General features: G+C 32.2%; 2 protein-coding genes across 3 annotated transcripts in view; one reads left to right on the forward strand and one right to left on the reverse strand.

Moving 5' to 3' along the window:
* LOC136027979 (alpha-crystallin B chain-like) overlaps positions 1-4,292 on the reverse strand; it is a 40,460-nt gene extending 36,168 nt beyond the window's left edge. Inside the window, exon 1 of one of the 2 annotated variants that reach the window (XM_065705475.1) lies at positions 4,056-4,292. In XM_065705475.1, the coding sequence (XP_065561547.1) occupies positions 4,056-4,065 (10 nt within the window). In that variant the 5' untranslated portion in view covers positions 4,066-4,292. The remainder of the gene's footprint in view (positions 1-4,055) is intronic. The other variant, XM_065705476.1, reaches the window with a different exon arrangement.
* Positions 4,293-5,200: 908 nt separating this feature from the next.
* Positions 5,201-22,121, forward strand: part of LOC136027983 (ribosomal RNA small subunit methyltransferase NEP1-like) — a 28,190-nt gene continuing 11,269 nt past the window's right edge. Inside the window, exons 1-3 of the mRNA XM_065705486.1 lie at positions 5,201-5,415; positions 12,298-12,450; positions 18,113-18,203. Of these exons, the coding sequence (XP_065561558.1) occupies positions 5,275-5,415; positions 12,298-12,450; positions 18,113-18,203 (385 nt within the window). The 5' untranslated portion in view covers positions 5,201-5,274. The remainder of the gene's footprint in view (positions 5,416-12,297; positions 12,451-18,112; positions 18,204-22,121) is intronic.

Here is a 22,121-nt window from a genome sequence, read left to right on the forward strand (position 1 = left end):
ATTTTCAGTTGAAAAAACTTATTCCTTTATTTAATTTCTGATCTCTTTGCAAATAATGCTGGGAATTTCCTTCCCCTACCATAGAAAGTTCCCCAGTAAAATTTCACTCCCATGAAAAATCTCCTCCCGAAATAATTTCTAAACATTTTCTAATAAAAAAATACTATTTGTGAACAATAGGCAAACTGCTAACTGTCACCCAATCTTTTGGTCACTTAAGAAGGACACTAGAACTATTGATTTCCATTGAAGTGATATTCAAATTACATTCAAATGAAAACTGCATTTTTGTAGAATAGAGCTTGAAACCTTTATTGTAGGCTTCATTGCTATGCTGAATTTCATGGTGTAATTTTCTTTGATTGCCTTTTTTTTTGGGGGGGGGGGGCTTTCCCTCATTTACAATCAGGTAGGTTTTGTCAGACTTCTAACTTTTGATGGGTAACATTAATCTCAATGAATTTTGTATATTTGGAATCAATAAAAAACGAAATTATTTTGGTGTACCTATGCTTATCAAAATTCCCTTTTTGGGAGTTTTGCTTACTACTAGGATGTTACTCCTTACTTGAAGCTTGTAACAACAATTGAAACAGAAAGCATATGAGGGAGAGCCAATAGTTGTGTAATTTTTTGCAAGAATCATCCTGATCAAATTAAAGTTTGGAAAGACAAGCTTACCAGAACTTGAGCAAGCACTGTTGGTAATTTTCTCAATCATCAGTCAACAAAAAGAATTGATATCCTGCCCACATGTGATTCTATGAATTAACCAGAATAAATCTTTATTCATTCTACCATCATATATGCAAGATCATTACTTTACTGCATGCTTTCAAAGGGAGTACCTCATACCTACAAACCTGAATACCTCAAACAAATCTAATCAGTCTGCTTTGGATATCCCCTGCCAGTGTCACTGTCACCAAGCCAGTTGAGTAGCAGAAAAACAAAAATACTACAACATGAGCATTAATCACACACCTGAGCATTTTCAGGGACATCAGAGACTGCATAACTGAGTTGAATACAGCTGAGGCATCTATACTGCATATAAAGGAAGAGGGTAATATTCTGTGGGCTTTATTAATAATGTTCTTTAAAAGTTTGTGTACAAATGTGCAACTCAGGTTCCAGCAGAATCTTAATTGACAATATTAGAATGCAACACTACCTAAAATTTAATTGTTAAGTAATTCTTAAGCAGAGGGCCTCATCTGAATAAAGCCTTAAAGGATCCTCAAACCTATTCTTAAAAACCATAAATAATTACTTATCTCATTGCTATGAACATTACTTCTTCTTACCTTCACCCCTTCCACTGATGGATATTAAATAAAAAAGAAAGTGTTTTCTACTGAAAGCAAAGAGCAATATTAAAACTTAAAACAAACAGAAATTATTACATATATAAGGGAGTTGCCCACACCTAAACACTTTACTGTTTACACCAAAGTTTGCATTTTTGTTCTAATTATGTAAGAATGAATCTGGAAACACAAGGGTTGTTTAATTAAAAAAGATTTTTTTGTAGTTTTGAAAGACTTTACTATTTAGCTGCACTGCTCCTTACTTACAATTTGTTATCACAAACTGATGATAATATATAATAGGTTGTCCATTACAAAAGTTCAATATAGCAAAACATAATAGGCTGTAAGTTTATCCACCAGAGTGAAAGGGATAAAGTTAAGCAATGTGCTTTTAAAAATGTAACAAGTAAGCATTTAGGATTGTTTTAAATTAGTTTTCAGACAGTTTTTTCTTGTTCCTGTGGAGATAAATACATAATGTGCATAAGTCCCTGTGCAGAAGAACCCACTGCTCCCTTTACAGGGGGGAGGGGGTTCTATTTATAGGTACACAAATTATCCTTGTATTTTGCTTGATTAAAGTATAATTAATGAGTGCTACAGCTATAAAACTAATTTAAGGTAAATTTGCAAAATCTTACTGTGGTTGACTATATCTAAAGGAAGAACATTGGCAAAATAAAAGCAGAATCATTAGATTCCTTAATTTCTGTTAGTTCAAAATATTGTGGTTGCTTCTCCCCCCCCCCCCCACCATACCTATACCCTCCCAATGGTCCTTTTAGGAATGATATAAATATGTATTTTAGTATTTTTATTGTTGTTTTCAGAATTTTATAATGTTATATTTTGAAGGGACTAATACTTTATTTTTACTTTATTGGCATGTTTCTTTTAAATGAAGTTGTTCCTTTAGAAAAGACTTACCAAAATATGAAGCAAGACAAGCTTTTTAAGAAAACAATTCTTATCCTGTAATATGCAAAAAAATTATAGTTAATGCATTTTGAAGGCACTTTTATTATGCTTTACCCTAACTCCCCTAATTTGCAAATATATGCTACAGCCCAAATGCTAGCCTAAATATTTTCTATGCATCAATCTAGTTTTGTCCCATGTACCTGTAGGCTAAACTGAATGAATGCTGACAGAACCAAGAAACAAAACATGGGAAACATAGCCTATGATTTTTGCTATATTTAGACATTAGGGGGGGGGATAATAAGTTAGATAGCTAAAAAACAAACTTATCTCTAGGACCAGAATCCTAGGAGGAGGGAGGGGGTAAAATATTGTGGAAGCATTGTTAAATGTGTTTAATAGGCTACAATATTTTGGTAGACTGTATTATGAAAGAAGAATTGTTTTCTTAACATTTCCTTTCTTAATATCCTTAATTGCCAGCTAATATCCTAGCTAGGCATATGTGATGATTGGGAGTCAAGGCCTGGAGGAAAATTAAGAAAAAATAGATAAATAATTTTATCTATTTAAATATTTGGTATTTATATACTATTTCCATAGGGTTTTATGCCCTTAGTCTGTCTTCAATTAGAGTTAAAGGTAAACTCTAGCTTAGCTACTTTTTGCTATCTTGGAAAGGATTTAGGTCAGGAAAAATGAAACTTTCAGGAATGGGTCTACAAACAAGAGTATGTGTCAGGAGGTTAATTTGAAGTGCCTACTGCCATTACTTCTCTTACTAGATGGCCCTGACCTTTGATGACCTTTAAAGATCTTGATTATAGAAGTAAAACCTTGTAAAATAGATTTCCACTTGAATGAAGCACAACAAAACTGTTTTCAGCTTCAGAACTTTGCTCAATCTGAATTTATGAGGTATCAAAATCCAAAAGTACATTTCCTAAATTTGGAAAAAAAACTCATTGATATGGCTTAAAATTCTACCCAAATGACAAGAATTGCATCTTCAAAACTAAAACCAGAGAAAAGGAAACTGATAACTGACAAATAAGGCAAAATATATTTTTTTCAAAGTTTCAACAGCTATAGACCAGTGAAGTAGGCACCCTTTCTAAGATAGCAAAAAGTTGCTAAACAAAAATTTTACTGGTAAAATTCTAGTTAATTGACTTCTTGCTATCTCAGAAAGGGTTTAGGTTAGGAGAATGAAACTTTCAGGGATGACTCTACAGACTTAAGTATGTCCTGGGAACATATTTTGAAGCAGCTACCTATACTCCTTCTCCCTGTAGAGGGCCCTGACCTTTGATGACCTTTAAAAATATGTGTGTTATAAAAATGAAACCTTGTAAAATAGATCTTCTACAAAATTGAAGTACAACAAAATTGTTTTCAGCTTCATAACTTTGCTCAAATCCATTTTATAAGGTTTTAAAGATATGAAAATACATTTCCTAAATTTTGAAAAAAACATTAATATGGCTCAAAATTCTGCTCAAATAACAGGAATTGCATTTTCAGAACTAAAGGCAGAGAAAAAGCAACTAGTAACTGAAAATTAAGGTAAAATGTTGTTTTGTCAAAATTTCAATAGATATAGACCTGTCATGCAGGCAAGTTTCAGGACCCTCTAGAGGGAGAAGGAGTGGAGGTGGGTACTTCAAAATACCTTCCTGGGACACACTTTAGCCTGTAGACCCCTCCCTAAAAGTTTCATTTTCCCAACCTAAACCCTTTCCGAAATAGCAAGAAGTAAATTAACTAGAATTTTACCATTTAACCTAGTTAAGGACTATTACACAAGCATAGGCTACTCACCTTGACACATTCTGGCTGTGTTCCTTCTAAAACAACAATAAGCCTTTTTTCTTGGTTGACATGAGAAAATCTTAAATTATCATGGGGAAGACTGATCTCATTACTTTCTTAAGGATTTGTCTCTATCTCTTTCTTTTCCCCATATTGAAACCCTACTGACAATGTGCCGCTAAATCACGTTTTAAAATTTGAAATATTCTTATTGTCACTGCTAGCTCAACAATAAGTTATGCTAGTTCTGCTAGTTCCAAGAAAAGGCCTTTGTGTCGAAATCTAGCCCAAAATGGGACAAAATTTTAAAGAAAAGAATTTCCAATGAATCCTCAAATCTCTTTGCATTTACTTTCATTTTAAACAAGAACTACAATTTTTTGTGTTCTAGACCTTGAAAGCAATATCTGACTATTGTAATTTAGGTATAGGATATAATTTTTTTCAAACAGTCCGTTGTAACGAACTGTAGTAAGGAGCGACCCGGCTCAAAAGTAAACGAAACTCTAAAAAACACAATTTTGGAAAAAGAATGGATATTTCGTTAAAAAGATCCCCGCACCAATTTTAATGTTAAAAAAGAATATAAAAGAAAAATCATTGTTATATTTCTCTTTGTATGTTTGTTTCATAGTCACTCTCTCCATTTATACTCACTAGATCTGTTTTTTTACTGTCTTTTAGTGGTCTTTCATTATTTTTGTTCGTGCGCATTGAAGTCCTGGTGTTTTTATTTTTTTTTTTTACTTTTTGAGTGTTGAAGAAAGATTGGCTGCAATACTTGTTGATAAATCTTTCTTGTTTCGTATTTCCCTTCCAATATCTGAAAATAGCCAATCTTGTTTTGGCTTTTATCTGATTTTATTTTCATTTTTGTCTTTGCTTTCTTTTTTATTTTGTATCACATTGAACGCTACTAAAAAAAAGTCAGTTTTAAATGATAAAAAAAAATTATATCATATACCTAAACTACAAATAGTCAGATATCAAGGTCTATCAAGATCTAGAACACAAAAAAATGGTAATTCTTGTTTAAAATGAAAGTAAATTCAAAGAGGTTTGAGAATTTATTGGAAATTCTTTTCTTTAAAATTTTTTCCCATTTTGTGCTAGATTTCGACACAAAGGCCTTTTTTTGGAACTAGCAGAACTAGCAGTGACGATAAGAATATTTAAAATTTTAACACGTGATTTAGCCTTAGCCACACATTGTCAGTACAGGTTCAATATGGGGAAAAGAAAGAGAGAGAGAAATCCTGAAGAAAGTAATGAGATCAGTCTTCCCCATGATAAGTTGAGATTTTCTCATATCAACCAAGAAAAAAGGCTTATTGTTGTTTTGGAAGGAGCACAGCTGGAATGTGTCAAGGTGAGTAGCCTATGCTTGTGTAATAGGCTAGTCATTAACTAGGTAAAATTTCTGTTTAGCTGCTTTTTGCTATATTGAAAGGGGTAAGCTAGGAAAATGAAACTTACAGTAATGAATCCAGGGTCAAAACATAGCCTACTCTGGGAATGTAGGCTATTGCTAAGCCCTCATGTTAAATCTGGTCTGATTTCTAAGTCTTATGAATTTGCCTAATTCACTGGTCTATGACTGCTAAAACTTTGGCAAAACAATATTTTACCTTAATTTTCTGTTATCAGTTTCCTTCTCTCTTGCTTTAGCCTAGTTCTGAAGATGAAATTCTGGTAAAATTATAGAAAATTGTATAACTGCCTTTTATATAAAGTGAATATACCACTCAATGCCTTTTTTATGTTCTTTATAAACATAATAATTGCTTCTACCTTAAATTGAGATTTAAGCACTTTTTTAGCTCTTAAAAATGACAAATTTTCAAAATAATGACAGATAACCAACTTACCAATAAAAAGTGAACATACCTCTTGATGCCTTTTTTCATGTTTATTAAGAATATAATAATTGTTTCAATTGCAAATTCAAATTTAAGCACTTTTTGAGCTCTTCAAAATGACAGATTTTCAATTAGAGTATAACTTATCACTTATTTTCTGCAGAGTAATATTATGTTTTCTATCTTTTCCATCAAAAATGATGGAAAAGTGCCATCTTTTCCATCATTTTTGAAAAAATAATGCTACATTTTCTCAGTGCTACAATTATTTATAACAAGGTGAGGCTAGGTTAAAAAGTGCTTAAATTTAAGGTAGAAGTGATTATTATATTTGTAAAGAACATAAAAAAGGCATCAAGTGGTATATTCACTTTATACAAAAGCCAGTTATATGTTTTGCTATAATTTTACTGAAATTCCTGTCATTAGAGTAGAATTTTAAGCCATATCAATGAGTTTTTTTCCAAATTTAAGAAGTGTGCTCTTGGATCTTTGAAACTTCATAAATTTGGATTGAGCAAAGTTTTAAAGCTGAAAACAGTTTTGTTGTGCTTCATTCAAGTGGAGATCTATTTTGCAAGGTTTCACTTCTATAACCAAGATCTTTAAAGGTCATCAAAGGTCAGGGCCCTCTAGTAGGAGAAGTAATGGCAGTAGGCACTTAAAGCTACCCTTCTGACACATACTCTAGTTTGTAGACCCATCCCTGAAAGTTTCATTTTTCCTAACCTAAACCCTTTCCAAAATAGAAAAAATTGGCTATGCTAGAATTTACCCTTAACTCTAATTGAAGACATACTAAGGGCATAAAACCCTATGGAAATAGCATATAAATACCAAATATATTCAGTAAGTAGGCCTATAGGCCTATGTAAAATTATTTATCTATTTATTCTTAATTTTCCTGCAGTTCTTGACTCTCAATCATTACATATGCCTAGCTAGGATATTAGCTGACAACTAAGGATATTAAGAAAGGAAAATGTTAAAAAAACAATTCTTCTTTCATAATACAGTCTACCAAAAAGTTATAGTAAACACATTTGAGAATGCTTCCACAATGTTTTACCCCTCCCTCCTCCTAGGACTCTGATCCTAGAGATAAGTTTGTTTCTTAGCTATCTGACTTATTATCCCCCCCCCCTAATGTCCAAATATAGCAAAATCATAGGCTATTTTTCCCATGTTTTTCTTTCTTGGTTTTGTCAGCATTCATTCAATTTAGCCTACAGGTACATGGAATGAAACTAGAGTGATGCATGAAAATATAGGCTAGCATTTGGGCTGTAGCATATATTTACAAATTAGGGAGGTTAGGGTAAAGCATAGTGAAAGTGACTTCAAAATGCATTAACTATAATTTTTCTGCATATTATGCCATAAGAATTGTTTTCTTAAAATGCTTGTCTTGCTTCATATTTTGGTAAGTGTTTTCTAAAAGAACAATCTCATTTAAAAGAAACATGCTAATAAAGTAAAAACAAGGTATTAGTCCTTTCAAAATAAAACAGTATAAAATTCTGATCATTCCTAAAAGGACCATTGGGTGGCTATAGTATCAGAAAAGCAGCCACAATATTTTGAACAAACAGAAATTAAGGAATCTAGTGATTCTACCTTTATTTTGCTAGTGTGTTTCCTTTAGATATAGTCAACCACAGTAAGATTTTGCAAATTTACCTTAAATTAGTTTTATAGCTGTAGCACTCATTGATTATACTTTAATCAAGCAAAATACAAGGATAATTTGGGTACATAGAAATACAGAAATACATAGAAATTCCTCCTGTAAAGGGAAAACTGGGTTCTTCTGCACAGGGACTTATGCACATTGTGAACTTATCTCCACAGGAACAAAAATGTCTGAAAACTAATTTAAAACAATCCTAAATACTTACTTGTTGCATTTTTAAAAGCACATTGCTTAACTTTATCCCTTTCACTCTGGTGGATAAACTTATGGCCTATTATGTTTTGCTATATTGAACTTCTGTAATGGACAACCTATTATATTTTATCATCAGTTTGTGATAACAAATTGTAAGTAAGGAGCAATGCAGCTAAATAGTTAAGTCTTTTAAAACTTCAAAAAAATATTTTTTTAATTTAACAGCTCTTGTGTTTCAGGATTCATTCTTACATAATTAGAACAAAAATGCAAACTTTGGTGTAAACAGTAAAATGTTTAGGTGTGGGCAACTCCCTTATATATGTAATAATTTTTGTTTGTTTTAAGTTTTAATATTGCTCTTTGCTTTCAGTAGAAAAGACTTTTCTTTTTTATTTAATATCCATCAGTGGAAGGGGTGAAGGTAAGAAGAAGTAATGTTCATAGCAATGAGATAAGTAATTATTTATGGCTTTTAAGAATAGTTTTGAGGTTCCTTTAAGGTTTTATTCAGATTAGGCCCTATGCTTAAGAATTACTTAACAATTAAATTTTAGGTTGTGTTGCATTGTAATATTGTCAATTAAGATTCTGCTGAAACCTGAGTTGCACATTTGTACACAAACTTTTAAAGAACATTATTAATAAAGCCCACAGAATATGACCCTCTCCCTTTATATGCAGTATAGATTCCTCAGCTGTATTCAACTCAGTTATGCAGTCTCTGATGTCCCTGAAAATACTCAGGTGTGTGATTAATGCCCATGTTGTAGCATTTTTGTTTTTCTGCTACTCAACTGGCTTGGTGACAATGACACTGGCAGCAGATATCCAAATCAGACTGATTAGATTTGTTTGAGGTATTCAGGTTTGTTGGTATGAGGTACTCCCTTTGAAAGCAAGCAGTAAAGTAGTGATCTTGCATATATGATGGCTAGAATGAATAAAAATTTATTCTGGTTAATTCATAGAATCACATATGGGCATGATACCAATTCTTTTTGTTGAGTGATGATTGAGAAAATTACCAACAGTGCTTGCTCAAGTTCTGGTAAGCTTGTCTTTCTAAACCTTAATCTGATCAGGATGATTCTTGCAAAGCTTTACACAACTATTGGCTCTCCCTCATATGCTTTCTGTTTCAATTGTGGTTACAAGCTTCGAGTAAGGAGCAACATCCCAATAGTAACCAAAACTCCAAAAAAGGGAATTTTGATATGAATAGGTACACCAAAATAATTTCTTTTTTTATAGATTCCAAATATATAAAATTCATTGAGATTAATGTTACTCATCAAAAGTTAGAAGCCTGACAAAACCTGCCTGATTGTAAGAGAGGAGAAGCCCCCCCCCCCAAAAAAAAAGTCAATCATAGAAAATAACACCATGAAATTCAGCATGTTCTAAATGTTCATCAAAAGTTCTAGTGTCCTTCTTAAGTGACCAAAAGATTGGGTGACAGTTAGCTGTTTGCCCATTGTTCACAAATAGTATTTTTTATTAGAAAATGTTTAGAAATTATTTGGGAAGGAGATTTTCCATGGGAGTGAAATTTTACTGGGGAACTTTCTATGGTAGGGGAGGGAAAGTCCTAGCATTATTTGCAAAGAGATCAGAAATTAAATAAAGGAATAAGTTTTTTTCAACTGAAAATAAGGAAGAACATCAGAACTTAAAGCAAACTGAAATTATTCTATATATGAGTGGGGGTTGGGATTGCCCCTTTCTTGACACTCAGTCTTTACACTAGAATTGGATGTTTTGTCACAATTCTTTAGGAAAGACTGATCAAACAACAGTTATGGAATTCGAATGAGAAGTTTTCTTAAAGAACCGTAAGATATTTTAATTAACAAACAAGGGTCAAGGAAGGGGTAGCCCCCCTTATATACTGAATAATTTGGGTTTGTTTGCTATAAGTTCTAGTGTTGTTTCTTTCTTCCAGTTGAAAAAACTTGTCATTCACAATTATGGGACTGGCTCATTCAAACTGATATCTATTACACTAAGCCAGAATTATGATATTAGTTTGGCTTTATCTTGAAGAAGGATCTAGACTTGCTAATTTTGATCCAATTTTTGATATATTTAAATCTAACAACAAACCTAACAAACCCTGTACACTAATTTTCAAGAACGTAATTAGGTATATGGATAGAACTGAATCACAGATATTGAATAATAGAAAGTTATTGACTTTTGTTGATACACCAAAACCACAGAAGACAAGACCAAAAGTTAGACAGTGAACATAATATTTCAAAACATGGTAGGTACAATTTTTATTGAGCCATTTGTTGAAAATAGTGCTGAAAAAAGTGTTTTCAAAAGTGTTGAAAATAATGCTGGAAAAAGGCATTTGAAATGTTATTCCAGTCTTTGCCTCTACACCTGATAAATAAAAAAAAACAAGTTTTTTTAAATGAAAGTAAGGCAACATTAAAACAGAAATTACTCCGTATATGAAAGGGGCTTTTCCTCCTCAACGCCTCGCTCTTTACACTAAAGTTTGACTCTTTCTCTTAACTCTATTTTTAAAACTGTAAGAAACTTTAGCGTAAAGAGCGGGGCAATGAGGAGGAAAAGCCCCTTTCATATACGGAGTAATTTTTGTTCGTTTTCAGTTTTAGTGTTGCTAGAATTTGTTAGTGTTGCTAAAAACTTTCATTTAAAAAAACTTGTTTTTTTATTTAATTTCTGGACATTTTTGAATTAATGCATGTTTTGATGTTGGCTCTCCGCGTATAAATAATTAAAACGAGATTTGCATATTAATTAATTGCAATTAATCAGAAGATTTTGAGAAAAAAGGAGCGAGGGAGGAGGCCTAGTTGCCCTCCAATTTTTTGACTACTCAAAAAAGCAACTAGAACTTTTAATTTTTATACAAACGTTTTCATTGGTAAAAAATATACGTAACTGACGAATTAACTTACATAACGAACTTCTATATTCGTATGTTTTTATTGCATATATGAGGGGGTTCAAACCTCGTCGATACCTTGCTCTTTACACTAAAGCTTAAATTTTGTCCCAATTCCTTAAGAATGACTTCTGAATCACAAAGGCCATAGAATAAATAGTTAACATTACTAAAAATACTTTAGCGTAAAGAGTGAGGTATAACAAGGAGGTAAATCCCTCATATGCGTAATAATTTTTGTTTGTTTTAAGTTTTAATGCTGCTCCTTACTTTCAGTAGAAAAACCTTTTCATACTTATTTTTTCATTGTTTTTTACAATAATGTTAGAAAATCCTGCGCCCCCCTTCATTGAAATTCTCTTTCCCCATGAGAACTTTCTCTGTGGAAATATCCTCCCACGTAACCCCCCTCCCCCAACTCTCCGCCTAAACACAGGTCAAATTTTGTTACTTGCACTGCCTCCCACGGGGACTGCGAGGAGTAAGTCGTCCCTAAAGACTTAGTTATTAGGTTTTTCAACTATGGTAAATAAAATGGCTATCTCAGAATTTTGATCCGGTGACTTTTGGGAAGAAATGAGCGTGGGAGGGGGCTAGGTGCCCTCCAATTTTTTTGGTCACTTAAAAAGGGCACTAGAAATTTTAATTTCCCTTAGAATGAGCCCTCTCGCGACATTCTAGGACCACTCAGTCAATACGATCACCCCTGGGAAAAAAAACAAATAAACACACATCCATGATCTGTCTTCTGGCAAAAAATGCGAAATTCCACATTTTTGTAGATGGGAGCTTGAAACTTCTACAATAAGGTTCTCTGATACGCTGAATCTGATGGTGTGATTTTCGTTAAGATTGTATGACTTTTAAAGGATGTTTCCCCCTATTTTCTAAAATGAGGCAAATTTTCTCGGGCTCGTAACTTTTGATTGGTATAACTGATCTGGATAAAACTTATATATTTAAATCAAAATTAAAATGCGATTCTTTTGATGTAACTATTGGTATCAAAATTCCATTTTTCTAGAGTTTTGGTTACTATTGAGCCTGGTCACTCCTTACTACAGTTTGTTACTACAAACTGTTTGATTAGTCATTGCATATGGATTTTTTTATTTGGTCTTTGTTGTTGAAGTGTTCCTGTTTTCCTTTTTCTTCTTTTCTATTACTCTGCTTTTTCCTTTTTTTTTATGATCAAATAAAACTGTTAATATAATAATAAAAGAGTAGTACTATTATATTTCCCATTATATGCTTTCCAAAAATTTTCTGGTGACCTCATTTTTTTTCTTTTGTTTACTCCTTTTTAAAAATAAAATTTAAAAATATATTTTTCCTTTTTTAAATAAAATGTAATTGCTTTTTTTGATATGGTCGGTTATTGGGGCCCTTGTCACATTAGGACCTCCCAAAGATTTTGCTCTAGATCCACCTTTGCAGTTGTATAAACCAGTTTCACTTTCCATTGTTTTCTGTATATTTTTTTTTGCAAATGGCCTTTTTACCAGTAAGACATGGGCTGTTGGGAAAACCCTCTGAAGTTAAATGAAAGTGTTTAATCTAATTAACTAATATTTCTTCTAGGTAGGGTACGAATTCGAATTGTTGAACTGTGATGATCACATTGGTATCCTTAAGAAGAATAATAGAGATCCTGCCACAGTTCGTCCAGATATTACTCACCAGTGCTTATTGATGCTGATGGACTCCCCATTGAATAGAGCTGGCTTATTACAGGTATGGTCAGGGCTGTTGAGTTAGTTATGAGGTATAACCAACTTTAGAAATTTTTAATATACCACCTTTAATTAAGTCATCCTGGTTTTGATTCTTTGTGTAGTCTGCAGTTTCCAGTATTTGCCTCTTACATGTTTTGAGATATACCTTTTTTGACACTTTCAGTTAAAAATCAGAAAAAGACAAAATTAGTACTCCCCTGAAAAATGTGTTTTGTCCCCCTCCCCTGTATTTTTATGAATTGGTGCCCCTGTATATTAGGTGGTTCTACTACTTCAAATGGCAGGCTATTCCCAACTTCAGCAGCTTTATAAAAACGTGAGTGCTGATCACTTGTCTTTTTGTTCAATAGGATAAATTTTATACTGATGTTGCTGTGTGTGTGTGTGTTTTTTTTTTTAATCTTGAGACTTTCGGATATTTCAGACGTTAAGTCTCGATATGTCTGTTGAGCACAAAAATAAAAACATTAAATTTGACCCAGATTTAGCATTAAGTAAAATAATTGTCTGGTAAAAATGTTGATTCATAAGCAACTAATCATGGAAATACAATTGGATGGCATGTATCAAAATAAACATAAAAATATTCAGCAGTTTAGACAATTTTATGAACAAAAAAGTGCAACCCCTATACAAAAACATAACTATATTTTGTGACTGGTTGGTATTTAGAAGGTGAGAAATTCTGAAGTAATATTGTTGTTGATTCCGTTTCCAGTGGTTAACTCAATTTGTGTGATTTTCCACTTTTTATCGACATTTTGTTAGTAGATGTTTGAAAAAAAATCGATGCTATTCCATTGATTAAACAGAGAATTCCGAGACCCATCTATACCAGCTAGAAAAAAAACATATTATTATTTGCCTTCCTTTATAAACAATTTTTTGAAAATCTATTCTTCTTAAATGATTAGCCTATTCCGACCTTTAAAGGAGTATTTTGACTTATATACTTAGTTTTAAGTATATACTTATACGAACCCTTATTAAAGTTTTAAAGAGTTTGGCCGTTATTTCAATGTTTTAGGATGAACAAAGGAGGCGATATGTCATATAACGCAGAGCATTAATTTGATTAAAAGGTGCAGTAAAGTGGCCATCATTTGCTAACCAAAATCCAAAACTTAAATTTTTGCACTTCTTATACATTTACTTTCTATTATACAAATCCCCTAAAAACAACAATTTTGTAAAAACCACCCCGCTTCGCAAAAAAGTAAACCTAAAAAACCAAAACAGGTAACTGAAAAAAGTAATAATATCAATTTCTTCACCTCAGTGTCATAGCAAGACTCGAAAGCAAAATTTTGACAGTAATAACTAGTAAATATTTTGCTTTCAGCCCTGATGTGACAGCAAAATCCTGAAATATCATTTCGACAGCCTAAAGAGGTTAGGATTTTAAATTTCCCCTCCTTGTTACTACGAAATGAAGATTTTCGCCTCCCAGTTGGCTTCTGTGGTAATTTGGGCAGATTCCCTTGATAAACCTAAATTTAATTAAATACTTTTTGGTGATATGCGTCATTAGTAAAATCTAACAGAGACCGCACAAAGTAACTAAAACCTTGTTTCAAACTTGTTTGCAAAAGTAACAGTCTTAATAATTAGAAACCTATTAAAAACTCAAGTACTAAAAATCAATTGCGAAAAAAATAACTTTCGTTCCAACCCAAACCAGAACAAGCGGTCCCAATCGCAAATCCACCGCCACGTTAGCCCCACTTCCCATTGGATCCGCCACTGGTAATAAGGCATTCTCTAAAAAGTTGAAATTCTTAAAAACAAAAACGAGCAAAAATTAATTAAAAAAAAAACTTCCCGAAAAAGAAGTTTTTCAGAGAAAAGTAAAGGCCATACTAAACTTGACATCAGCAGATACAAATGTCAGTTAAAATTCAAACTAGAATCGACAAGAAATTACTATTAAAGAATAAATGAAACCAAAACGAACAGGAATTAAATAAACAATTATAGCAGAAACACATACAACAAGTATTAATTAAATGAATTAGTTACAAGAAATTACTATAAAAGAATAAATGAAACCCAAAACAAACAGAAATTACATACACAATCATAGAAAATAAACATACAACACTTGCTTATGTAAATGAATAAATAAATCTTAAACAAGTAAAACGTAATTCGAATATGCAAACGAAGCTTGATACAAACAAAAATCACTACAAACAAGAGTTTGGGTTTTGTCTGCTTCTCTTGCTGTAGAAGTCTGGAACCTACTGCTTCATTGGCGCCTTAATAAAAACGACTTGTATTGCAAGTACTTTCTTTTTTACTTGTTACAACATTGAAAATAAACTTTAAATTAAAGTAGAATTAAATTTTTAAGTGATTTGTTTCATCAATTAATATAATTACATATCAAATATTCAGTAAAATTTTATTAGTTCTTTCCAAGACTGTTCCAGACAAATATAGTTTCACTACAAACAAAAGCTGGGATACTGCCTCCTTCCTTAGCTGTAAATGTCTAAAGCCTACTGCATCATTGGTGCTTCACTGAAAACGAATAATATTACAAATGTTTTCTTTTCCAGTTATTACGGTATTGAAAATGAAAAAAAATACAGCGAATAAAATCTTGAACTGATTATTTTTCAACAATTGATATCATGATACATAAAATATTCAGTTTGATGTTATTTGTACTTTCCAAGACTGCTCAAGACGCATATAGTTTTCAGTAAAGCGCCAATTTCGGAGCAAGTTTTAGACTTTAACAGTTAGAGGAGGAGGTAAAACCCAAACTTTTCTTTGTAGAGATTTTTGTTCGTTTCGAGAGATTTCAAAAGGAATCTCAAAAATTTGTCTCAAAAGATTTTGTTTCTTCTGATCTCAAGTTTAATATGGCCTTTACTTTTCCTTAGAAAATATCTTTTTCGGAAAGTTTTTTATAATTAATTACTTAAAAAGGGCAGAATTTTCATTAAATGAACCTTCTCCCAATATTCTATGACCCTGACACGATTTAGTTACCTCTAGGAAAAAGGAGGGAAAAGATATAAGGTTTAGAGGATACAGGGTGTTTCCCAGTACATCCCCCCTTGTTTTAATTCATGTATAAGATGATTAGAAGAATACATAGCTTCTTTCCTTATTATTTTTATTATTTTTGTCGTGAGTTACTCCAAGTCTAAGATAATTAAGAAAAATGGAATGGTGTTCTACTTAAACATTATTATTTATATTTGCCTTGTTCATGCTAATGCCTAACAATGAAGGATTCTTATTATCGTTATCAGTCAATTAAGAAAAGCCTCTACACCAAATAAGACGGGCTTTTAGCTGTTAGAAAATCTTTTATTCGCCTCTTTCACTGACATAGAGTCGTTTAAAAGTTAAATGTAGAGTAATTAAAAAAAAAGATTCTGAAAAAGAAGTTTTTCAGACAACTAAAGGCCATTTTAAACTTGAGATTAGCAGATATAAATAAATATTAAAATCCGAACAAAAAACGATCAGAAATTACCATTAAAAGATAAATGAAACCCAAAAGAAACAGAAATTAAATAAACAATCATACCCAAAAAAAATATACAGCAGTTAGTAATATAAATGAATAAATAAACCTTAAAAGGAGAAAAGCTCAAGTTGAATATGCAAATCAAGCTTAAAACAAACAATTTTTTTTTTTAATGAAGTATGATTAAAACCCAAAACGAACAGAAATTAAATAAACAATCATAGCAAACAAACATACAATAGGTACTAATATAAAGGAGTAAATAAATCTTAAAACGACTGAAACTTAAATTGAACATACAAATCAAGCTTGAAACGAACAAAAATCACTAAAAACAAGAGTTTGGGTTTTGTCTCCTTCTCTCACTGTAAAAGCCTAAAACTTACTGCATCATTGGCGCTCTACTAAAAATTATATGTGTGAACAGTCCCGGAAAGTACAGATAAAATCAAACTGAATATTTGAAATATAATTATATTAACTGTTTAAAGATGATCAGTTCAAGATTTTATTTTACTGTAACTTTTTTTCATCTTCAAAGCTGTAATAACCGGAAAGAAAATATTTGTAACATAATTCGTTTTTAGTAAAGTACCGTTGACGTAGTATCCTTTAAACTTATACAGTTAAGGAAGGGGGCAGTATGGAAACTCTTGTTTGTAGTGAAACTATATTTTGTCATGAACAGTTGTGGAAAGAACTAATTAAATTAAATTGGATATTTGATATATAATGATTATAATTGCTAAAAATTCACTAATTCCAAATTTAATTTTACTGTAATTTTTATTTTATTTTCAATGTTTTTAAAAAATATAAAAGAAAATATTTTCCTATAATTCGTTTTCAATAAAATACCAATGACGCACTGGGTTTAAGAATTTTACAGTGAGAGAATGAAGCAATAACGAAGGTCTTGTTTGTAGTGATTTTTGTTCGTTTCAAGCTTGATTTGTATATTAAGTTTCAGTTTCACTCGTTTTAATATTTATTTATTCTTATATATTACTACCTATTGTATATTTGTTTGCTATGATTATTTATTCAATATCTGTCTGTTTTGGGTTTCTTTTATTCTTGTCGTTTCCAATTTGAATTTTAACAGGCATTTGCATCTTCTGTTCTTAAGTTAAGTATGGCCTTTACTTTTTTTTGAAAAATTTCTTTTTCGAAAAGTTTTTTTAATTGATTAAGAAAAAGAGCCGGAAAAAGACCCGCAAACTTGACGTCAAACTGAAATAATAAGTACAGCGTGAAATCGCCACTGTCGGAAAACCCTTAACACGAGGCTGTATGTCATCTGGAAAAAACGCAAAAATAATATTTTTCCGCAGGGTACAGGCGCAATAGTAGGTGGCTGGAAAATCTTAGAAATATGGTTAATAACGAGGGACCGCCCACTTTATGCCACCTGGTGTACATGAACGAGAGTCACATGTACCGCAGAGGTCCGCCAAAGGTGTCTCAGAGTTCCCCATCGATTGGTACAGTCCCCGCCACGTTCTTTCCAAACCTAAAGCTCATATCTACATGTTTTTCTTATTCGCAAAAATTGCTTGCGACACAGTGCTGGGTCTCGATTCAAACTTTGGGAAACGCTAATATATACAACAACAAAAAACTAGTTAAGTTAACTATACTTCCAAACGCTAAAAGACCAAAACAGTAGACTACCGAAAACTCTGTTGGGAGCACCAAAGAATGACTTTTACTCTTTTAAAATTTCTTGACATTTTGTAAAAATGAAAAAAAGCCGAATTTCCAAGATCAAAGGAAAAAGTTACAAACTAAAAAAAAAAAAATCACCAGAGAAACCCTTGAGAAGAAAAAAAACTATTCATTCTGTTTTGTAAAGGTGTGACTACAAAAGTCTGTAAGTAACTTATACCATGTACCTAAAACATATGAATAATAAAAAAAAAGTAATCAACGATTTTTTATTGTGATTGACAACAATTTGTTTTTACTTTTATTATTCACTTTTTTTTATCATTATTTTTCACTTTAATATTTTTCAGCAACAATTTTTTATTTGTTTTTGACAATTTTATTGTGGTCAGTTAACAAATTTTTATTTTCAAAATTCTTAAAATATTTTAGGGTATAGTTAAAATAGTTCACTTGTGTAATAAATTTTTTTTTATCATATCCTAAAATTATTAAATTTTTTCAGGTTTATATTCACACGAGCAAGAATGTACTAATAGAAGTAAACCCACAAACACGGATACCGAGGACATTCAAACGGTTTGGGGGCCTCATTGGTAATTATATGTATTTTATTTAATTTAACCAATTATGCAGCTTATCTTGTTAATTAATTTTTAAAGCTTAATTAAAAAGTCTAATTATTTAATAATTAGTATTATGATTAACTCTTATGTATAACACATGTTCCATGAAAATATTACCGGTCCATATTATCAGATGCTTCCCCTTTCCCTTTCACTGTGCTGGTGACTAATGAATTTATGCTTCTATAGCTAAGCACGTGTGACAGAAGGGCTTCAACCAATCATTGTACTACTGCTGCAAGCTCATACCAACATATAGTTAGCAACTATTAGTATACCAAATATAGTATAGCAACATATACCAATCATTGTACTACTGCTGCAAGCTCATACCAACATATAGTTAGCAACTATTAGTATACCAAATATAGTATAGCAACATATACCAATCGTTGTACTACTGCTGCAAGCTCATACCAACATATAGTTAGCAACTATTAGTATACCAAATATAGTATAGCAACACATACCTCGAGTGCGTTTGGGCATCTCTAATCCGACTTATCCAGTTAATTTTAACTTCCCCGGATGTAATCCGTGAAAGATAACAGCAAACACCTATCCAACAACTTTTCGACTAGGCAACTAGGCGAGTGACAACATCAATACACTACGTGTACTCCAGTAGTGTAGGGGGCATTCTACAGAGGCGACATCCTTATTTGGAAATTATAAGTTCTCTATTCTACTGATTGCAAACTCTTATTTGCGCACTAAAACTTGCCTATAATACAGACTCCGCCTTCAGACTACGCCTGAGGCTTTTCCTAGTTAAATGCTAGATAGACAGAATTTGAAAAACAAGAATTGTGGAAAGTGTTCATTGACATAATTTTTTTGTATATAAGATTCGTTTCTCTGAAGGGGAAAAAAACTCCACTTACATAACTATTGGAAGTAATAAAGAATGACATAGTAAGAAAGACACAAGAAAATATCCTCTAATATCATCATTTGAAAATTCGATGGTTGAGCGTTTGACACTGCTGCTTAACAGTGTTATATATGATAATTTTAAAGCTTTTATATATATATGTATATATATATATATATATATATATATATATATATATATATATATATATATATATATATATATATATATATATATATATATATATATATATACATATATGATGTATTATAACCCTTCCTGTATAATCAATACATAAATTGGAAACTACTTTAAGTTTGACTCCACATTGTTGTAGACAGAATCAAGGAATTACCTTTTCTTCAAAACATCACTTAGGCAGGCTTACCAATTTCAACCCGGTTTGACAGTTAACGCTCTTATCATATTAGTCCGTCTAAAAGCCTTTAAGTAGCTTCATATGCTAATCCGAGGTAGTTATTCTTGACAGCAGAACTGAGTTAAATGAAATGTGTATCTACTAAGCTTCAAACTTTTGATTTTTTTTAAGGTTTTTTGAATTTCTGTAAACCTGTTGTTCAAACATATACAGATATTTTTTGCAATTAACAACCATGCTAATCTAATCCGAGATCGGATTAGATAATCTAATCGGATAATTTTAATCGGATGCTAATCCAAGGTAGTTATTCTTGACAGCAGAACTCAGTTAAATTAATTGTTTTACATAGATAATTTCTCAAGTAGAATGAAAAATGTTGTTTTTAAAGGAGGGGGTAAAGTAAATGCTAATATGAAAAAAAGGTAGAAAACATATTAGTTAATGGTGAAATATGCTTAATAAAGAGGGTGAAAATTGAACCTTGGTACATAGCGTTGTTAGAAATCGGACTAGCTTCAATGCTCAAATATCTTTGAACAGACTCCAGCATAAAAAGATGTTAAATTGCGTAAAGAGCAAAATACTAGTGATTGCAAAAAATATTTGTACTTACCTCAGCAAGGGCTTACAACAATTCAAAAACCTTAAAAAACAAAAACCAAAAGTCTGAAACTTAGTAGAAATCGTTGTCAGAAATTCAACGCCGCGTGCTGAGTCCCAGGGCCTGGTGGTTGTTAATTGTAAAAAATATGTGTGTATGTTTGAACAATATAGGTTACAGCAAATCAAAAAACCTTAAAAAGAAAATCAAAAGTTTGAAGCTTAGTAGATAACGTTGATAGAAATCAGACTTTCCTTAATAATTAAATATCTTTGAAATAACAGCCCTATGAAAAAGACAGCAAATTATCTGCGATCAGCAGCCTGTCACGTGCCGAGTGCCGGGCGGCTATGTGGCTGGTACTTGCAAAAATATATATATATAGTTTGAGAAGAGGGCTATAGGAAATGAAAGGAGAACTGGAAAATATCAGTTGGGGGTCTAAGTGGGGGGTTACATACATTTTTATCTTCGTTGCTTAATGTTTTAGACTGGCCCAGATTTTACCCCTCCCCCTTTCAATTCGGAATAAACCCTGTTTATACGTTTCACTGGGTTTAGGCCTAATGGATAGAATTCCTACAAGGCATATTTATTATAGCCAGATTATTATATAAATCCCATCGTTTATGAATATGTGAATTGAGTTCCTTGTGAAGCAGGTGCGTACTCATGTGGAAAGCAGTCTTGTCCACTTGGAAACCAACCCAACCTGATACAAATACTGTTATGTACGCTACTCCATCCCACCCTATTCAGGGCTCTGCAAGTACCTCATAGTGTCTTCAAATGTTTTCTTATCTTCTTGACTCGTTTGAGGGGGGCCTTCTTTTTGTTTAGTCCCCTCTGTTTTACATCGTGTATATCGCTTATACTTTAATTTCTCTAGCCTAGAAAATTGGCTATTAGCATTTGTTACTTCTCAAAAATACTTTTGGATAATTTACCTAGCGAAACATGTAGTCTCTCATAGCCGAGTCGTTAGTATGCCGCAGTCAAAAGTGAATGATAACTTTTTTAAGTCTGACTGGGGGGGGGCGATTGTTTTGTTTGGGGTGAGGGTTTTGTAGTATTTTCCTGCAACGAAATCCAAATGTCAACTTACTTTTAAATGGATAGGGTATCTAGGTGGGAAATATAGCAAGTGGAGGAATATTTTATAAGCTTGGGGCGAGAGAAATAATATGACTTTTTTTCTGTTATAACTTATTTTTATTGGTCTGAAATTAAAAAAAAAGCAAGGCTTTTGAAAACTATGGAGGTAAGAAATTGATATTGAGTTTTACAAAAATCTGAACGATCTTGGCTTAAAAACGCAATGAGAAAAAGTAAGGTAAAAATTATTAAAATGAAGGCCTCTGAATAGTGTTATGGTAAGAAAATGGTATTTGGGTTTACATAAACCTGGATAATCTAGAAATGGAGTACGACATGCGAAAAATTGATCTGAAATTAAAAAAGTAAGGCTTTTGAACACTATGGAGGTATGAAATTGATATTGGGGTTTCCAGAAAACTGAACAATCTAGGCTTAAGAAGGCATTGAGGAAAAGCAGGGTTATAATTATTAAAATATACAAACACATAGAGACAGTCATAGAAAACAAGCAAAACAAAAGAGAGAGAGAGAGATTTTTGTTCAGGTTTTTGTAAACCCCAATATCAATTTCTTACCTCCTTAGTATTCAAAAGCCCTCCTTTTTTATGGCACTTGGTATTAACAAAGTGACATATAGCAATCGCAAATTCTGTCGGTCTGTCTGTCCCGGTTTCGCTACTTTAGGCACTTCCAGGTAAGCTAGGACGATGAAATTTGGCAGGCGTATCAGGGAACAGACCAGATTAAATTAGAAATAGTCGTTTTCCTGATTTGACCATCTGGGAGGGGGAAGTAGGGGGCCCGTTAATTCGAAAAAAAATAGAAAAAATGAAGTATTTTTAACTTCCGAACGGTTGATCAGATCTTAGTGAAATTTGATGTTTGGAAGGATATCGTGTCTCAGAGCTGTTATTTTAAATCCCGACTGGATCT

The sequence above is a fragment of the Artemia franciscana genome, chromosome 6 (genome assembly GCF_032884065.1).
Source record: "Artemia franciscana chromosome 6, ASM3288406v1, whole genome shotgun sequence".
Lineage (NCBI taxonomy): Eukaryota > Metazoa > Arthropoda > Branchiopoda > Anostraca > Artemiidae > Artemia > Artemia franciscana.